Source organism: Lethenteron reissneri, unplaced genomic scaffold (genome assembly GCF_015708825.2).
Source record: "Lethenteron reissneri isolate LAM-NWPU_2019-01 unplaced genomic scaffold, ASM1570882v1 scaffold_185, whole genome shotgun sequence".
NCBI classification, from domain to species: domain Eukaryota; kingdom Metazoa; phylum Chordata; class Hyperoartia; order Petromyzontiformes; family Petromyzontidae; genus Lethenteron; species Lethenteron reissneri.
In genome coordinates this window covers 149,741-167,700 of record NW_026891608.1, presented here as the reverse complement: position 1 = coordinate 167,700, position 17,960 = coordinate 149,741, and the positions used below count along the sequence as shown (strand labels likewise).

At 47.6% G+C, this 17,960-nt stretch overlaps 2 protein-coding genes across 3 annotated transcripts in view; both read right to left on the bottom strand.

Moving 5' to 3' along the window:
* Positions 1 to 17,960, bottom strand: part of LOC133339382 (cell adhesion molecule DSCAML1-like) — a 195,313-nt gene that overhangs the window by 119,448 nt on the left and 57,905 nt on the right. The window lies entirely within an intron of this gene.
* The window catches only part of LOC133339388 (cell adhesion molecule DSCAML1-like), a 63,662-nt gene that overhangs the window by 3,189 nt on the left and 42,513 nt on the right, over positions 1 to 17,960 (bottom strand). For both annotated transcript variants that reach the window (XM_061547531.1, XM_061547529.1), the window contains exons 3-11: positions 13,194 to 13,271; positions 11,100 to 11,242; positions 9,851 to 10,049; positions 8,280 to 8,422; positions 7,708 to 7,912; positions 6,064 to 6,206; positions 5,487 to 5,697; positions 3,651 to 3,810; positions 580 to 635 (exon numbers count right to left, since the gene is read on the bottom strand). In XM_061547531.1, the coding sequence (XP_061403515.1) occupies positions 599 to 635; positions 3,651 to 3,810; positions 5,487 to 5,697; positions 6,064 to 6,206; positions 7,708 to 7,912; positions 8,280 to 8,422; positions 9,851 to 10,049; positions 11,100 to 11,242; positions 13,194 to 13,271 (1,319 nt within the window). In that variant the 3' untranslated portion in view covers positions 580 to 598. The remainder of the gene's footprint in view (positions 1 to 579; positions 636 to 3,650; positions 3,811 to 5,486; positions 5,698 to 6,063; positions 6,207 to 7,707; positions 7,913 to 8,279; positions 8,423 to 9,850; positions 10,050 to 11,099; positions 11,243 to 13,193; positions 13,272 to 17,960) is intronic.

Sequence of the window (17,960 nt, the reverse complement as noted above, 5' to 3'; positions counted from 1 at the left end):
GAGTAACTGTCACTCATTTACCAACCTCTTGTCTCTTCTCACAATTCAAGTTCCTAGAATCAACCCACCCGCGCCTGCAACATGGCTTCATCCCAGAGGTCACAATCAGGTACCCGATACCCGTACCGGCTACCCGTTTGCGACCCTGGTGCGGCCGGGTACGGGTAAGGAATCAAAACCCATTTGCGACCTCTGCCCGGTGCCTTCACGTTCATCGCCCTCGCGGTTGCCCCCTCCTCTATTGCTAAGGCAGCCCCAGCAGTGTAAGCCGACTCCCTCTCTCCGCTCGAGTGAGATGAGCACCGCCACTCCCGCCTCCTTCCCCAGCTCTTCAGTTTTGACCGATCCAGTCCTGTGATCGCTGCTAGCGAGTAACACCTCGAGAGGGTGATGTGGCCAGCACCACGCCTGGCCGCCTTTGTCTCAGCAGTGCTGGTGTTTACACAACGCAGAGAGGTTAGGGAATTGAACCCAGGTAGCTGGTTCTTAGCGCAGTGCACGCAGACTCGCACACACAAACACACAGGCAGAATGACCCTGACGGGAGTGGCTCCTGCCTCCTGCTTCTCTCGCTCTCACCTCATCTTGCTCCTGCATCTTATCCAACTGTGTTCATTGACTCCATTTCGTGAGGCCTGTTGAGAGAGAAGTGGACACGCGTCGATCACACATGACACATCCCCATCCTCACCCACATGCAGCCTGTGTCACTGGCACGGCTGGGAGTCTAACCCACACCTTACACCTGCCTGACACTCGCATGGAACCACTGACCACAGCCATCACTGACCCTGATTTGAAAGACATCTTCTTGGTTCTTTCGGTAAAGTCACGTAGAAGGGAAGTAATAAAATAATAAAAATAAAACATAATAAAACAATTCTCACGACGTTTCGGCCACAACGCAAGCAGCCGTCCTCAGGTGAAAAAACCAGGTCCGTCGAGGCGACAGAGTCTGAATGAAACAGCACACGAGCTTGGAGCATATATATAAGCTGGGCGCCTTGACAAAGGAATTTGCATATCAAGAGGAATTTAGCATATTTATGGGAAATGCAGGAATGTGATTAGTACTACATATGCATGTGCATTATGCAGGATTAACAGCATCAAAGGGAGCTGCAGGTACTGCTGCTGCTGCTGCAGTTTCTGCTGCTGCTGCAGTTGCTGCTGCTGCTGCAGTTGCTGCTGCTGCAGTTGCTGCCTTATCCATTTTAATATAACACTATGTATTATTTTACCCACCCTAATGTGTATCACACTGCTATATATTTACTATATAATTACGACACCATACATTACTCTGCACACTGCACAATGCCAGTGAGTGGAACGCGGTCTGAAAGTCACCGTAAACGTGAACCCAATCAGTTAAGATCCGAAATGGTTTATTACGTCCTTCCAATGATTGCTAAGCCAGAATCCATCTTCTCGGTTGAAATTGTCTCTGTGTTTGTATATGTGGATCGCCTCATGAACGAATCTCTCATGATAGCCAGATGGCTTGCAGAGAACCTCTGTCTTGGAGAAGTCAATGTCATGTGAGCCCACTGAATTGTAACTGTGATCTGCCACGGCTGAGGTGTTTTAATGCTGGGGTACCCCCCCTGGTGAGACACTGCTTAACCAATACATACTTCACCTGGAATGGAACTTTCTACAAGCAAACTGAGGGCACCCCAATGGGCTCCCCCCTATCTCCGGTTGTAGCCAACATCTTCATGGAGAAATTTGAGACGGACGCCATCCAGACTGCCACTCTACGCCCGACCTTATGGAAGAGGTACGTAGATGACACTTTTGTCATCTGGCCACATGGCCGGCCTGCTCTAGACCAATTTCTCGACCACATCAATTCCATACACCCAGCCATCAGATTCACCATGAAAGTCGAAAAAGATGGCAAGCTACCCTTTTTGGATGTCCTAATCAAAAGGAGACCTGATGGTTCAATGAGCCACTGTCTACAGGAAAGCCACCCATACGGATGCTTACCTAAAACCGGATTCCCACCACCATCCATCCCAGAAGAATTCCCTCATCAAGACTCTATATCATAGAGCCCAATGCATTTCCGACCAGGAACACATTGGCAGTGAACTCAAACACGTACGCCAAGCTCTTAAGGCTAATGGTTACTCCGACTACACAATCGTCAAAGCCATCACTCCAACCATCAAGAAGGATCCTGTTGAGGAGCCTTTCAAGACCATCACCTTACCCTACATTGCTGGGGTCACAAAAAAGATCTCCAAAATCCTGATTAAACACAAGATTCAGGTCCGATTCAACACAGTACATAAAATCCGTGATCTGGTGCCGTCTGTAAAAGATGTGGTTCCAGACATACAGTACCCTGGCGTCTACAAACTAAGTTGCCTCTGTGGTAGCGGTTACATTGGGGAAACCAAACGACATGTCTCGGACCGCATCCGTGAACATAAAGCAGACCTGAAACACGGTAGGACAAACACCTCAGCCGTGGCAGATCACTGTTACAATTCAGTGGGCTCACATGACATTGACTTCTCCAAGACAGAGGTTCTCTGCAAGCCATCTGGCTATCATGAGAGATTCGTTCATGAGGCGATCCACATATACAAACACAGAGACAATTTTAACCGAGAAGATGGATTCTGGCTTAGCAATCATTGGAAGGACATAATAAACCATTTCGGATCTTAACTGATTGGGTTCACGTTTACGGTGACTTTCAGACCGCGTTCCACTCACTGGCATTGTGCAGTGTGCAGAGTAATGTATGGTGTCGTAATTATATAGTAAATATATAGCAGTGTGATACACATTAGGGTGGGTAAAATAATACATAGTGTTATATTAAAATGGATAAGGCAGCAACTGCAGCAGCAGCAACTGCAGCAGCAGCAACTGCAGCAGCAGCAGAAACTGCAGCAGCAGTACCTGCAGCTCCCTTTGATGCTGTTAATCCTGCATAATGCACATGCATATGTAGTACTAATCACATTCCTGCATTTCCCATAAATATGCTAAATTCCTCTTGATATGCAAATTCCTTTGTCAAGGCGCCCAGCTTATATATATGCTCCAAGCTCGTGTGCTGTTTCATTCAGACTCTGTCGCCTCGACGGACCTGGTTTTTTCACCTGAGGACGGCTGCTTGCGTTGTGGCCGAAACGTCGTGAGAATTGTTTTATTATGTTTTATTTTTATTATTTTATTACTTCTCTTCTACGTGACTTTACCGAAAGAACCAAGAAGATGAATCCCTGCAGTCACGAAAGCTTTAAATTGAAAGACATCCTTTGTTTAACCACGTGAGAGCCCATTGAGACCATTGTCTCTTGTGATTGATGTGTTTTATTTAACTACGTGAGAGCCCATTCAGTTCACCATCTCCTATGATTGACGCAGTCTCACATCACCACCCCCACCCATATGAAGCTCCTGTCACTGACAGCAGCCACGGCTGGGAGTCTAACTCAGGGATCCCAGCTGTCAGGGTCTCACGCAGGCTCCACTGAGCACAGCTCTGAGTCACGGGCAGGCAGGGAGCTGGAGTTAAACTCAGGACCTTGGAGAGGGCCGGCTCAGGGTCTCTGGCGTGGCCATAGTGAGCCGTGTTCTATAACTCACTGTGAGGTTCTGGTGCAATTGCGGTCGATACTCACGGGGCTTCTGGTTCTCTTGGATGACATAGTCTCAACCTCCTCCTGCAGTAAAAAATAACTCCAGCAGCAACAACCAGAGCAGCAATGACTCCAAGGGCGATGCCAGCTACAGTTGATGGAGCTGGAGCTGGACTTGGTGTGGGTGTTGCGTTTGTCGATTCTATTAAACACAAACGCAGACGACACAGCAACACGTGAACACCCAAGAGATGCACACAGTCAACGTCTTCTTCCTCTTCCTGCCATGTCCCCCTCCTCTCGTGCGGTCTCTGCCCTGCAGCTCCTCCTGCTCTGCTCGTTGCTGCCTTGGGCCACCTCCGCGTCTACTCCCCAGTCCCTCGAATCCGCCGCGTTCGCCACTTCTACTGCCCTCGCTCTCGGCCTGCACCTCCGTCTCCGCCCTGGTGCCTCCACGTTCATCGCCCTTGCGGTTGCCCCTCCTCTACTAAGGCAGCCCCAGCCGTGTGAGCCGACTCCCTCTCTCCGCTCGAGTGAGATGAGCACCGCCACTCCCGACTCCTTCCCCAGCTCTTCAGTTCTGACCGATCCAGTCCTGTGATCGCTGAGATCTAATGAGGCCTTTTTTCCAGAACACGGGGTGATATTTCGGCTTGATGCTGCTGAGACTCTCATCTCCTTGTCAAAAAGTAGTGCCGTGAGGGTGCTGCATCCATTGCAAGGTGTGAATTAATCCACTGTAAGAACCATTTAATTACCATGCATCTTTTAGTTTGTGTGTGTTTTTGAGAGTCTTGTGTGTGAAAAAGTGACACTCAACATGCACAGTGATGCAATGGGAATGTTCACACAGTGCCGCAAGCATCTCGCCATCCAGTCATTGAGGACTTTAGATGGCCGCCGAGGTGGCGAATCGGCGACAGAGTTGGGGGCGAGCGTCAGGCTGGGAAATCATTGTTAGGGGAGAGCATTGGACGCGAATTCTGCGGTGCGGGGATGAGATGGGGGTTTCATGTTAAGGAGTGTACACACGCAAGGAATAGAGAGTAACTCAGCATCCTTTAGTACAATAACAAGGGCAGAAATCTTGTAGAATTAGTAACACAGAGGGAGGGGTTATCATTTCAGACCCAGGAAGGCAACCCTAGTTTTCCCACAATGTCTGTTATCTGTCGAACGCGGTTCTGCCTAACACGTCATTTTCTAGGAACGTAACCCCAGCGTCCGGCGAGGCCTGCCTGTGAATGTTAAATAGTGACGGTGCTATAATAACCCAGCCTTGATGGAGGCCATTGTTCATGATTATCCTCCAGCTGTGTTCACCGGCGAGGTGTTCACCCTCAACGCACGGTTTGCTGAGCATCGTGTTCATTAGGTGAACGGTAGAACAGCTTTTGATGAGTTTTGGGGCCAACTTCGTCAGCAGGCAATGACGCCAAACGGAGTCATGGACAATCAGCAGGAGAGGTCAATCATCGCTGTGCCAGGTTCCTGTTGACGCTGCAAATCGCCTTGCAGCTCCCACATCGACACTTGAAGTGAATCCGAATCAAAAACTTATTCCTTGAGCTAAGAAGCTATTTTTTCCGACATCAAAGCATTCCACATCCCACAAGTGGACAACAATCTCATGGGACACAGACAGAGAGAAACAGGAACTCAAGCTGCCATTGGATCCTGTAGACAACTCAACAAAGAGTCGAGTTTCTTATACTACAGGATGTGATATCTGTGAGGAATAACAAAAACCCTTTATGGATGTGCCACAGAGTGAATTTTAGTGGTAAATCTGGACAATAATGAGAATTTGCATTCTTGCTTAGCGAAAATTATAAAATTGTGGATGTTAAATAGATCCAGGGAGGACATAATGCAAACCTGGTTCATTGTGAACGTTTAGCTGCAGATAACCGATGTCTTGCATGCTTGGCTTGTCATATCGATACATCGTGACCTCACAGCGATATCGTCCAGCGTCGTGGGTCTGGATGTTGCTGATGGTGATGGAGGCGTCACAGGTGGAATCATTTCCCATCCACGTCACCTGCAACGGCCTGAGGCTCCTCTTTCTGTGTATGATCTTATACACCTTGACGGCAAACGTGAGAACACACCAGGACATGACTGTGTGTCCACATAATACACGTGCTCATATTCCGAAAACTGACAAAATATGTAAATAAAATTGAGTTATAACAGATACATATATAATACACCTATGAAATGACTCTTCTTCAGAGTAGAGAGAACGGAGAGAATTTGAGATTATTATAGTTGAAGATACAACACTATACTGCTGTCTGAAAAACTTTTAAGTTGACAATGGGACCATAAAAGGAGAGGGGGTGACCTCAATTGAAATAAATTAGCATGAATGGCGTTAATAAAGAACATTTAATCATCACTGTGAGCAGGAGGGTGTAAGTAATAGTGTGAAAGTGTAACAGTGACGCACCTTCTCATCGTGTCCGCCTATGGTCCTAAACCACTCCACCAGCGTGTGTCTAATACCCGTGATGGTGCAGGTGTAAGAGCAGGGCAGGAGAGCCATGCTGCCTACTGTGGCGTCCTTTGCATCCGGGGTGACAACGACCAGGTCTGTGGACAAACCCACGATGGTCACATGAGCAGTGGGAATGAACCTCTGGAGGAGGAGGAGGTGGTGCTGGTTTCACAACGCAGTGGTGACAAGTAGGACAGAGGGGGCAAATACTTTCCGTTAGACGAAGCATCTCTTTAGGTCTCTAGCAGAGCAGTGCAATGCTGCATGTTAGAGAATGGTCCACAGAAGGGGATATCTTAGAGCTACCTCTGAGGTCCCTTCAAGTGGAGCCGAGGTGGTGAGATGTTAACTACCTCGCCTGGTAGACAGGGGTCGTGGGTTCGAGCCCGACCCTGACACCTGCTGCTGTGTGTTTGGAGTTTGTGTGTTTACTCTCCCCGTGGTCGCGTGGATTTTTCTCCGGGACCTTCGGATTTCCCTTTCATATATAGAAAGATCTGTTAAGATTATTTGGCTGCGTTAAATGTCCGTATGATAAGCCACTTCGTTGAGATATCATTTGTCGCATCTGAAAAAGAGCCATAGAGCTCAGTGGGCCTGACCAGGTAAAATAAAAAATAGTTTAGTTTAAGTAACATTAGAGCAGGGAGGATTATTTTCCGATAGTGCATTGCAAAATCGAGTAATGTTTAACACGTAGGCTTTCGCGACCAACGCGTACAACGCAAATGTTTACATACTGCCGCATGCATCTAGCCGTCCAATGTCATACGAATGCCTAGATAGCGGATCGTTTAACGTTCAAATGACAGTGTTAGGGGCAAGCATTAGGTGTGAGTGCCGTGGTAAGGGAAGGGGAGTGGAAACGGGGGTTTTGTGTTGAGGCGATATTGTAAACATAAAGATTGCACACAAACACAAGAAATGGAGAGCGACTCGGCATCCTTTAGGACACCAACAAGCACAACAATTACTTAGAATTTGTAAAACAAAGGGGGTGATAATTTTGGACCCAAGAAAGCAACCATAGTTGTCACGTGAGGTCTATAATTTGCCGAACGCGGTTTAGCCCAATGCGCCATTTTCCAGGAATGTAACCCCCGCGCTAGACGAGCTCTGCCTGGTTTAACTCCAAAGAGCTTGGAATTAGCCAAATTGAGTGCAATGTCAGATAACCAAATATAATGTTACGATGTTTGCCTAGTACTGTTTTTATTGATTGAATAATTTCACCTGGATAATCCGTTGAGAAGGAACATCTGTATACAAGGGTGCCCAGGTGACCAGGCTAAGATGACAAACTCATGAGACTCTACATCCGGATTGTTTGCTAATTTAACATTGAAAGTGAAGAGTCACAGGCAGGAGATGACCATGGTTCTAGGTGCATGGTTCTGTCACATGTACGTATTCATGTTGAACTGTTTTCACACCGTACGTAGCCAGGCACGGAGGTGCAGTGGAACGACAACAAACCAAACACGAAAGTCAAAACGTGAATTTGTCGGTTGGACATTGAGTGTTAGGTCTCGGCTACATGGCAGATGATGGGAGTAGTGAGTGGTAGGACAGACCTATGATGGACGTGATACAAACCTGTTCGTGGGAGGACAGTCAGCTGTAGATACCCAATGTGGTATTGCACAGTTAGGGAATAAACCGAGACCTCACAGCGATATCGCCCAGAGTCGTGGGTCTGGATGTCACTGACGGTGATGGACGCGTCACACTTGGACACATCACCCACCCACGTGGCCTGTAAAGGCCAGTGTCTGTTCTCTCCCTCGGAGAATTGATAAATCTGTGGTCAATAAAGGTGAAAGCAACACAGAGATCAAATGCATTATATTATTTCTATATAAAATTCGTTCAGATAAAACCTGAGAATGATTCTGTCTCCAGGGCTGCGACTGGGCTGGATTAACTTTTGACAAAAGAGCTTCACATGGAGACTGTTTTTAAATGGCTGGCCAATGTTTCCACCCAGTCACGTGACCAGGGGCCCTCGATCTGGATATAAAATACCAAACCTGTTCATCTGCGTTGGATATTGTAAATGCTCAAGGGTCATGTGACCAGGTTTACTAACAAGACTGATCAATTTCACGCTTGTGTTTGCTGCAATTGATCGGCAAATGGCGCACAGAACAGACAGAGAAGTAACTCACCCTGTCTTCACGTCCGTCTATGATCCTGAACCACTCCACCAGCTTGGTGGTAACGCCGCTGATTGTGCAGGTGTAGGAGCAGGGCAGGATTAATGTACTGCCTGCCATGGCGTCCATTTTATCTGGGGTCACAACCACGAGTTCTAGAGAAACCACACACAACGCCCACATTAATGTATATTTTCCTACGTAATATAAATGTATAAACGCTAAACATTTGTCAGTAAGAATGTGTTTTCAAAGTACAGAACAGGCAGACCTCGTCGAACGCAGGGGGTTACGTTCCTGGAATGCCATGTTGGGCACAACTTCGACAAAAAACAGACCTCATAGGAAGACTCGGGTTGCCTTCCTGCTTTCCAAATGATCACCCGCTCCCTCTTTGTTTAACTAATACTACAAGATGCCCACCCACGTTATTGTACTAACGGATGTTGAGTCGTTCTCACGTCTTGTGTGTGTGTGTGTACACTCTTTGTCCATTTCAACGTAACACAAAACCCCCGTCTCCATTCTTCCCGCACCACGGCACTCACACCCTAAGCTCGCCACTAACACTGTCACTCGAACATGAATCATTCACCATCTAGACGTCCATATGACGAACGTTCTCAATAACTAGATGCATGCGGTTATATGTGAATATTTTACGTTGTGTTGCTGCTGTGCGTTTTCAGTGCATTACATTATCGCACGAAAAAGAACATACCCACATGTACACACGGAAATACACGGTAAATACATCGTTCTCACAGTCGATTCACACATTTCAACGGACGCAGCACTCTCATGGCGCTACCTTTTTTCTTATGCAGATACAAAAATGTTAGCAGCGTCAAACTGCGTATCACTGAAATACCACCCCCGTGTTGTGGAAAACAAACCCCATCAGCCACAACCGTCTAGAGCCAAAACACACGTTAGATGAAGCTGTATGGGGCAACGGTTTCCTCTGTATATTTTTTTGTTACCAAATGTTATCCCTGTGTCCCGCCACTAATATACACATTAATTGGGATTGCTCACAGAGAACAGTCCGCAGAGCGATTATCACAGAGCTAACTCTGAGATTATTTCAAGCGACCTCTGCTGGTCCACGCAGTCGGGAGCAGGACTTTCCCAAATTGCTCTTCCACATGGAACAGCGCTTATCGCGTGACAATCAACCAGATGCGTTTTAATTCTCAGAGATTTAATTTCGTCAATTAAGTGCAGAATTGCAGAAGGGGGGGCTTAGTCCATCAACTCACTCGATTTTATGACTCAGTTAACTCGCAGGCCAATTTCTGGACTTGAACCCAAACTTCTGAGTGGCGCTAGCTCAGCACTTTGACCTCTGAGTCACCTCCTATGCGACGTTGTTTTAAGACTGCGTCAATGTCTGTGAGGAGCAGTCAAAGGTTCTGATGTTCGTTGGTGGTGATGAGATCGTAGCCAGGGGTGTAACCCAGTTCACCGTGGCACTGGGCCCATGGCTCTAAAGTGTACATGTTGAGTTCTATATCAGGTCTATAGGATAGATGATAGAGTTATGGGTGGTAATAAAGACATTTGAAGGAAATAACACAAACCTGATGGACTGTTGACATTCAGCTGTAGATACCCAATGTCGTGCTTGTTTTGTGGATACACCGTGACCTCACAGCGATATGGCCCAGAGTCGTGGGTCTTGATGTCACTCGCGGTGATGGAGGCGTCGCACTTGAACACATCACCCATCCAGGTGGCGTGTAAAGGCCATTGTCTATCTCCATTGGGGTGTTGATAAAGCTGTGGTCAAGAAAAGCGCGAGCATGTACTGATCAAAGATGTATGTATGTTGTATGTATGTATGTTGTATGTATGTTGTATGTATGTTGAACTTCTTTGGCACAGTACATAGGCAACCGTGCTAATCAGAGGTGCGGAAGAAGGACAACAAACTAAACACAAACATCAGTTTTAAAGAAACGAGTTTTCAATCTAGATGATGATTTAAAAGTGCGTAGCTCCAGTGGCTTCCTAATATCGGAAGGCAGAGCGTTCAAGATGGCCGCAGCAGCGCATGTGACACCGCGCGATGCGTTGACCATCTTTGTTCGATGGCCAGCCAAAAGTCGCTGCGATGATAACCAGAGTTCATGCCTAGAATGAATACGAATTTATTTAACATCTGTTGGATTAATTTTACGGGAATCACTCTACAGGAGATGGTCAGGTGTAACATACATACTTAAACGAGACCTGGATTTGCGGTACAATCTTTGATTTGTAAGGGTGCGGTATAGAACAACACAGTGTAAGTGACTACAAGAGGGGCGTAACTGGGTCAAGGAGGGAGTCGAACTAGAAGCTACTGGAACCCGCGAGAGAGTTCCAGAAGAGGGGAGTGGACAAGGGCAAGGCTTGGCCATGCTAGGGGCATATAAAGTACAGGCAAACGGGGGATCGGGGCTGTCATGGGGGTTCTAGTCCTGGCTGTCGTCGCTGTCATCACTGCCTTCTCTTCATCGTTCTTGTCACCACTGCATAGCCAGCCAGCTATACAGTCTCAATTTAAAGCTTTCGTGACTGCAGGGATTCATCTTCTTGGTTCTTTCAGTAAAGTCACGTAGAATAGAAAGAATAAACTAATAAAAATAAAACATAATAAAATACAATTCTTACGACGTTTCGGCCACAACGCAAGCAGCCGTCCTCAGGTGAAGAACAGGTCTGTCGATGTTGCTGTATGGGTGGCGAAGCTATAAGTAACTCAGCACTTATATTATCCCGTGACCCTGTCCTTAAAGTATTAAGAAGTCGTCTCATTACACTATGATAGAGAGATTTGTAACTCACCCTCTCTTCACGTCCATCTATCATCCTGAACCACTCCACCAGCGTGTGGGTAACGCCGCTGATTGTACAGGTGTAGGAGCAGGGCAGGAAAATCTTGCTGCCTGCTACGGCGTTCACTTTCTCTGGGGTGACGACCATAAATTCTAGGGAAACAACACACAGCGCCCACTTTAGTACATCTCGTATGAAAAATGAGAATAGGTTTTACCCTTTCTGGTAATAAAACACGAGGTGTGTTAAGATGTTCAAACGCCGAATAGAAACCTTTTTCAATAAATTAAGTACTACATTAACCACGCACAGTACTTGTAGTGAAAATTCAAATAGACATGGCTCTGATAATATATAAATTATCTTTAATAATAATGTAACTATAATGTTACATGGCATTGTCTTTGAAACTGATTGGCTTACACCACATACTTCTTTATGTCCTAATCACACTAGCAGTGTCAGTATACTAGTATAATATATTATTACTTATGTATGCATTGCCATTTATAATAGTGTAATTATAGTGTTATATAAACATTGCCTTTGAAACTGATTGGCCTGCACCAAAGGACAGCCTTCTTTATGGCCTAGTCTCACCAGCTGTGTCAGACCAGAGAACGCCTAAAGGCGAACAGTACAAAGACAATGCACGTATCAGAGCGTTTGTAGCTCGGGGTGAGCAGCTCTATCACGTTCTGATGGCAATTGGACATCGGTGTTGATGAGATTTATAGTCAAGAGTTGAAGCCAGATGTGTGTAATCCTTATAATAGTGGCAACGTCATCAGATGCAGAATCCATTGGATCCCTCAAAGTGCAGCGCAACCTTTCGTGTTAAGAGTATGGCCCACAGAAGTAGATATCACACAACTACCTCTGACATCCCAGGAAGTGACCTCTGGTCCATGTGTGTTTGTGTGGAACTTCTTTCGCACCATACGTAGCCAACCGTGCTAATCGGAGGTGCGAGCAAACAACAAAGTAAAAACAAGAAAGCATTTCTAAATAAATTAGTTTGTCAATTCAGATGATGTAAAAGTGCACAGCTCAGTAGCTTCCTAATATCGGACGGAAGAGCGTTCCAGACGGTCGCAGAAGCGCATCCGAAAGCGCGCGATGCAGTGACCGATGGCGAGCCAAAAGCCGCGGGGAGGATAACCAGAGATCGCGTGATGATGGTTTATACTCCTTGACGATCTCGAAAGGCGGTACTGTGGGTTATTTGTGGCAAGAACTTTTTCTGTAATAAGTGCGACCTTATAATGTGTGAGTTCGGCAACTGGAAGCCAATGCAGCTCGGCGAGCACTCGATGGACACGACCCCATCTTGCAGTACCCATGTTATGTTTCGGCTTGGATCTAATTGTCCACGATCAACTGACGTTGGCTGTAATTGGCCACAGTCCCTTACGTTATGGCAAGCTTCGGGGCCACTTCCTGGAGTCGTGTAGTTCTTCCATTACTAGTACATTTCATAAAAGCGTGGTTTAAAAAGTTTTTTTAATATTACTTATTAACCAGTTTGTCCCCTCGTAACGATTCGTTAAATGTCTCGTTTTGTAGTTAAATAATGGATTACTTTTATGAAAAATGAAACGGTTATTTAATGCTACTACGATTCTTGCTTGAGCATTACTTGTGTTAAAAGATCACTAAATTAGCTTCTATTGATTGTTATTTATTCATCATTCGTTTCCAGGTGCTCTCTAGCTCTTGTCACTGCCCAGTTAATAGTTAACTAGTGATGGTGGTGGTGATGACGGTGGAGGTGGTGATGACGATGGTGGTGATGATGATGACGGTGATGATGACGATGGTGATGATAATGTTGGTGGTGATGATGTTGGTGGTGACGATGATGGTGGTGATGATGGTGGTTGTGATGATGATGGCGGTGATTGTGGTGGTGGTGATGATGGTGGTTGCGATGATGATAGTGGTGGTGACAATGATGAAGATGGTGGTGATGATGATTGTGTTGGTGGTGACGATGATGGTGGTGGTGATGGTGGTGATGGTTGTGATGATGGTGGTTATGGTCATGATGGCGATGGTGGTGGTGATGAATTCGAGTTGACCACGACCTGCTATTGAACTCACCACGTGGTGTACTTCCTTGGCGCTGCGCTCCGGACTCCGAGCCATTCCCAACCCGCACGCTGTCAGCGACCACCGTTCCTGCAGATTAATTCGAATCTCAGAATCAGAATTTATTTTACTTATAATGGAGGAAACCGATGAGTTATGAAGCTCTATTCCACAGATGACCCAGTAGGGCTACGGGGTAAGAACGTTACATTGATGATGGTCACATTAGGGGTGCCACGGTGGCGAGAAGATGTTAACTAGCTCACCTGGTATACAGGAGGTCGTGGTTTTGATCCCAGCCCTTGCACCACGGTGGCTAGGAGATGTTAACTACCTCGCCTGGTATACAGGAGGTCGTGGGTTCGATCCCAACCCTGACGCCTGTTGTATATTTGGAGTTTGCGTGTTTTCTCCGTGGTCTCATGGATTTGACTCCGGGTGCTCCGGTTTTCCCCTTCACATTTAGAATCAACATCACGCGTTTAGAGTATTTGGCTGCTAGACATTTCCACGTGATGATGATGATGACGATCAGCTACTTCGTTGCGCTATCACTTGTGGCAGGCATCATAGCCGGCGCACAGCAATGCCTTGCATTGCCTTGCTCTTTGCTGTATCTATGTACGTGTTGAACTTCTTTCGCACTGTACGTAGCCAACCCTGCTATAATGTATGTGTAGTGACATAAGAAGGGAGGGGCTGCTGGGGGCTCTGGGACCCTGGGTGGGCCAGACGCTTAAGCCTCTTGGCGTCAGGCGTTGGGTTCCCAGGCGCTTCATCCCCTTGGCGCCGCCAAAGGGGGGGGGGCTGTGTGTGCTCTGTGGGAGATCTGGGGGCGCACACGGCCCCACCCCTCGTTGGGGACTAGTTATAAAAGCGGAGCTCCCTGGACGATCAGGGCCAGTCGTAGCTCAAGACCCAAGACCAGCCATCTGAGGACCCTGGGACGATGTGAGAGCCAGTGGTGGGACTCTGGAACTCCCGACTTGACGACCTTGTGAGGGCGAGTTCCAGAGCGTAGCCAGAGTAGTGTATCTAGGCTGTGTACCTAGGCTGTGTACCTAGGCTGTAACAGAGTATCAGGACTGTTGGAGTGTTGTGTTGTAATAAAGAAGTAGTTACCTCTACAAGTGTCTCCGGAACCCGTTACATATGCATGTCGAACTTCTTTCGCACCGTACGTAGACAACCGTGCTAAGTGTGTATGTATATTAAAACTTATTTCGCACCACATGTAGCCAACCGTACTGACTATCAGAGGTGTGGACTCGAGTCATGTGACTTGGACTCGAGTCAGACTCGAGTCATGAATTTGATGACTTCAGACTCGACTTGGACTTGCATAACAATGACTTTGTCCCACCTCTGCTGACTATGTATGTTGAACTTCTTTCGCACCGTACGTAGACAACCGTGCTTAGCGGAGATGCGGGGGAACGACAACAAACGACCTTGTTGCTGGCTACACAGAGACCCGCAGATGCCCCGCGACAACCTGTCAAGCGTGATCGGTGCTGAACTGCCCAGACTCACCAGCCCTGTCAATCTGCACAGACCGGACGAGTTCCTGATTGCATTGTGCCACCGGTGTTGACGGTATGCGGGGTATGCGGGGTGTGTGGAATGAAAACCGCAGAGTCGCCTGATGATGCTCGTCGTTGTTGTAATTACCGGCGATACGTCACGGTAGTCGGATTGTAAATGTTGTAGTGTATAATACACTATACACTACGCTACTACACTACTATACACTACATTACTACACACTACACTACACTACTACACACTACTACACACTACTATACACTACACTGTAAGTGTAAATGTTGCAGTGGGCTTACTATCCAACACACAACCAGTGATAGCTGAAATAGTATAATACAATATACACTACTACACACTACACAACACGCCAGTTGAACTAATAACGAATTGGCACGTTGTGTTGACGTGACAAGCATGACCGATTGGCTGTGTTGGTTGTTAGTGGCGGGTGTGACGACGACACAACATTGATATTTACGCGATCTAAGCACAACACAAACCTCCACTGTGGATACTTTTGGTCGCGACAGCCTCCTCCTCCTACCACGACAAAGTGTTGCACTGATCCACAGACGTAGACTCGCAGATTGCGCACAGATCTTCTACACAGAGACAAAGATCCCCCGTGCAGCCTCAACAGAATGGCGGGGGCAAGTGCTGTTAGTAGTAGCGAGTAACAGCACCTATGGGGCCGTCCATAAATGACGTCACGCGCTTTTGGACGATTTTAGACCCCCCCCCCCACCCCCCATCGTCACACGGCGTCACAAAAAGTCAGACTCCCCCCTCACAAAGCTCTGCCCTGCCCCCCGCCCCCCCCCCAAAAATAAAAATGCTTCAAATCGCTTTAAACTCTTGTCATTGTAGTGCGTATTTAATGTGGCGCTGCACTCTGATGTTATAGGACAAAATATTGAGTAAAAAGTATATTTAAGTAGAATGTGTTGTCTATATTTATTTAAAGTTGCGCATTTTGATGTGACGTCACATTTCTCAACCCCCCCCCCCCCCCAGGTGCGTGACGTCATTTATGGACGGCCCCTATGAAGGCTACCGGCACTGTGGCACACGAGGGGGAGGGTGGCCATCACCACGCCCGGCCGCCTTTGTCTCCCTAGTGTCGATGTTTACTACACACCACCGCTCCAGGTATCGTACGTAGAGCTATGCATAGGGAGACTCATAGACCAGACTCAAATAGAACCACAGACATCCACAGACACCCATAGAGACCCATACTCATCGAAACCCATACTAAAAATAAACTATTTTGATGTTACCAGTTAAGGCCCACCGAGCTGTATAGCTCTCTTTCAGAAGCGACCTGACCCATCATAAATAATAGCTCAACGAACTGGCTTATCATCATCATGTTTAGAGAATTAGTGGTGGTCAGGTTGCTTCTGATAGAGTTACACAGCAGCTCAGTGGGACCTTACGCCTGGTGAGATCAACTTAGTTTAGTATGCGTCTCTGTGGGTCTCTGGGTCTCTGTGGGTCTCTATAGGTCTCTGGGTCTATATGGATGTCTGTGGGTGTCTGTGGGTCCCTATGGGTGTTTGTGGGTCTCTATGGGTGTCTGTGGGTCTCTATGTATTTCTATGCGTTTAGAGTATTTGGCTGCTGCTATCAATGTCCACGTGGTGATGATGATATCAGCCACCTGGCTGATCTGCTATCTTTAGTGATGGCCCAGCTCGCTTCTGATTAAAGAGCTACACAGCAGCTCAGTGGAGTCCTTAAGCCTGGTGACAATAAACAGGAGCAGTGAACAGGAGCAGTGAACATGAGTAGTGAGAGTTAAACAATAAGATGTAGCCCAGTTGCCCGGCTATTGTCCACGGGAGATCCGTGAGTGCTGGTGGATCACTTCAGCAGCAGCAGCAATAAAGACAAAGGCCAACGTGGTCACTGCCGAGTTCAAGTGCAGTGAGGGGTCCTTTAGCGAACACTGCACAGATAACAAATGTAGGTGGCGTTTAAACGGTGGTAAACCAAACTCACTCGAGTCAAAACAACAACAGTGCGAGTGCAAGAGAGACAAAGGAGGCCGGGCGGGCGTGGTGGTGATGCTGGCCATCTACCACCAGCCCGCACCCTCCTGTGCCACGGGTCTCTGTGTGTCTATGGGTCTCTGTGTGTGTCTCTGGATCTCTGTGTGTGTCTATGGGTCTACGTGTGTGTCTCTGGGTCTCTGTGTGTGTCTATGGGTCTACGTGTGTGTCACGGGTCTCTGTGTGTGTCTATGGGTCTCTGTGTGTGTCTCTGGGTCTCTGTGTGTGTCTATGGGTCTCTGTGTGTGTCTCTGGGTCTCTGTGTGTGTCTCTGGGTCTATGTGTGTGTCTATGGGTCTACGTGTGTGTCTATGGGTTTCTGTGTGTGTCTATGGGTCTCTGTGTGTGTATATGGGTCTACGTGTGTGTATATGGGTCTCTGTGTGTTTATGGGTCTCTGTCAATCACGGGCTCCAGGCTCACACCCAACCCCTTACAGGGCTCACATCTGGAATGGAATTCCAGGAACTCCGCGGTTGCTGCGTCAGCGATCTGACCCCTGAAGCATCCAACCACCTGAGCGTTTTGAATGACGCGCCTCTGAATAGTGTGCGTACGTGTGTGTGTACGTGTACGTGTGTGTAGGTGTGTATGTGTGTACGTGTGTGTGGGGATGTGGGGAGCGGTAGTGCAGTGATTAGCGCTACGCTAGGCACCTGGTGACCTGGGTTCGATTCCAACTCACGGCCGACACCGGTGGCAATTATTTGAACCGGTCCTGGACCTCCTCTAGGTCCACTCAGGCCTCAAATGAGTACCTGGTCCCATGTGTAAACATCGCCACTGGGGAGACAAAGGCGGCCGGGCGTGGTGCTGGCCACTCAAACCCTCGTGTGCCGTGCCGGCCTTCATCGGTGCTGCTCGCTAACAACACTTGCCCCAACAGTCTGTTGAGGCTACGTGGGGGGTCTTTGTTGAACTTGGTTCAAGGCCATTGTGAATCTCCAAAGGTGAGAGACGCTCAGACGCAGATCGTGAACCGAGGATCTGAGTTGACTCAGCGTGTTCGTGACACAGCCATTGTGAAGGTCTCGCACATCGCACCCACTGGTCTAAGATGCAGAGATGACGTTTTACATTCCAGGCAGCCCAGCACGCTATAGTAGTGACGCGTTTATTTGTCAGTAAATATGAGGAAGTGGGGGGGGAAACCCCAAAACCAATATAGCGATGTCGAGTC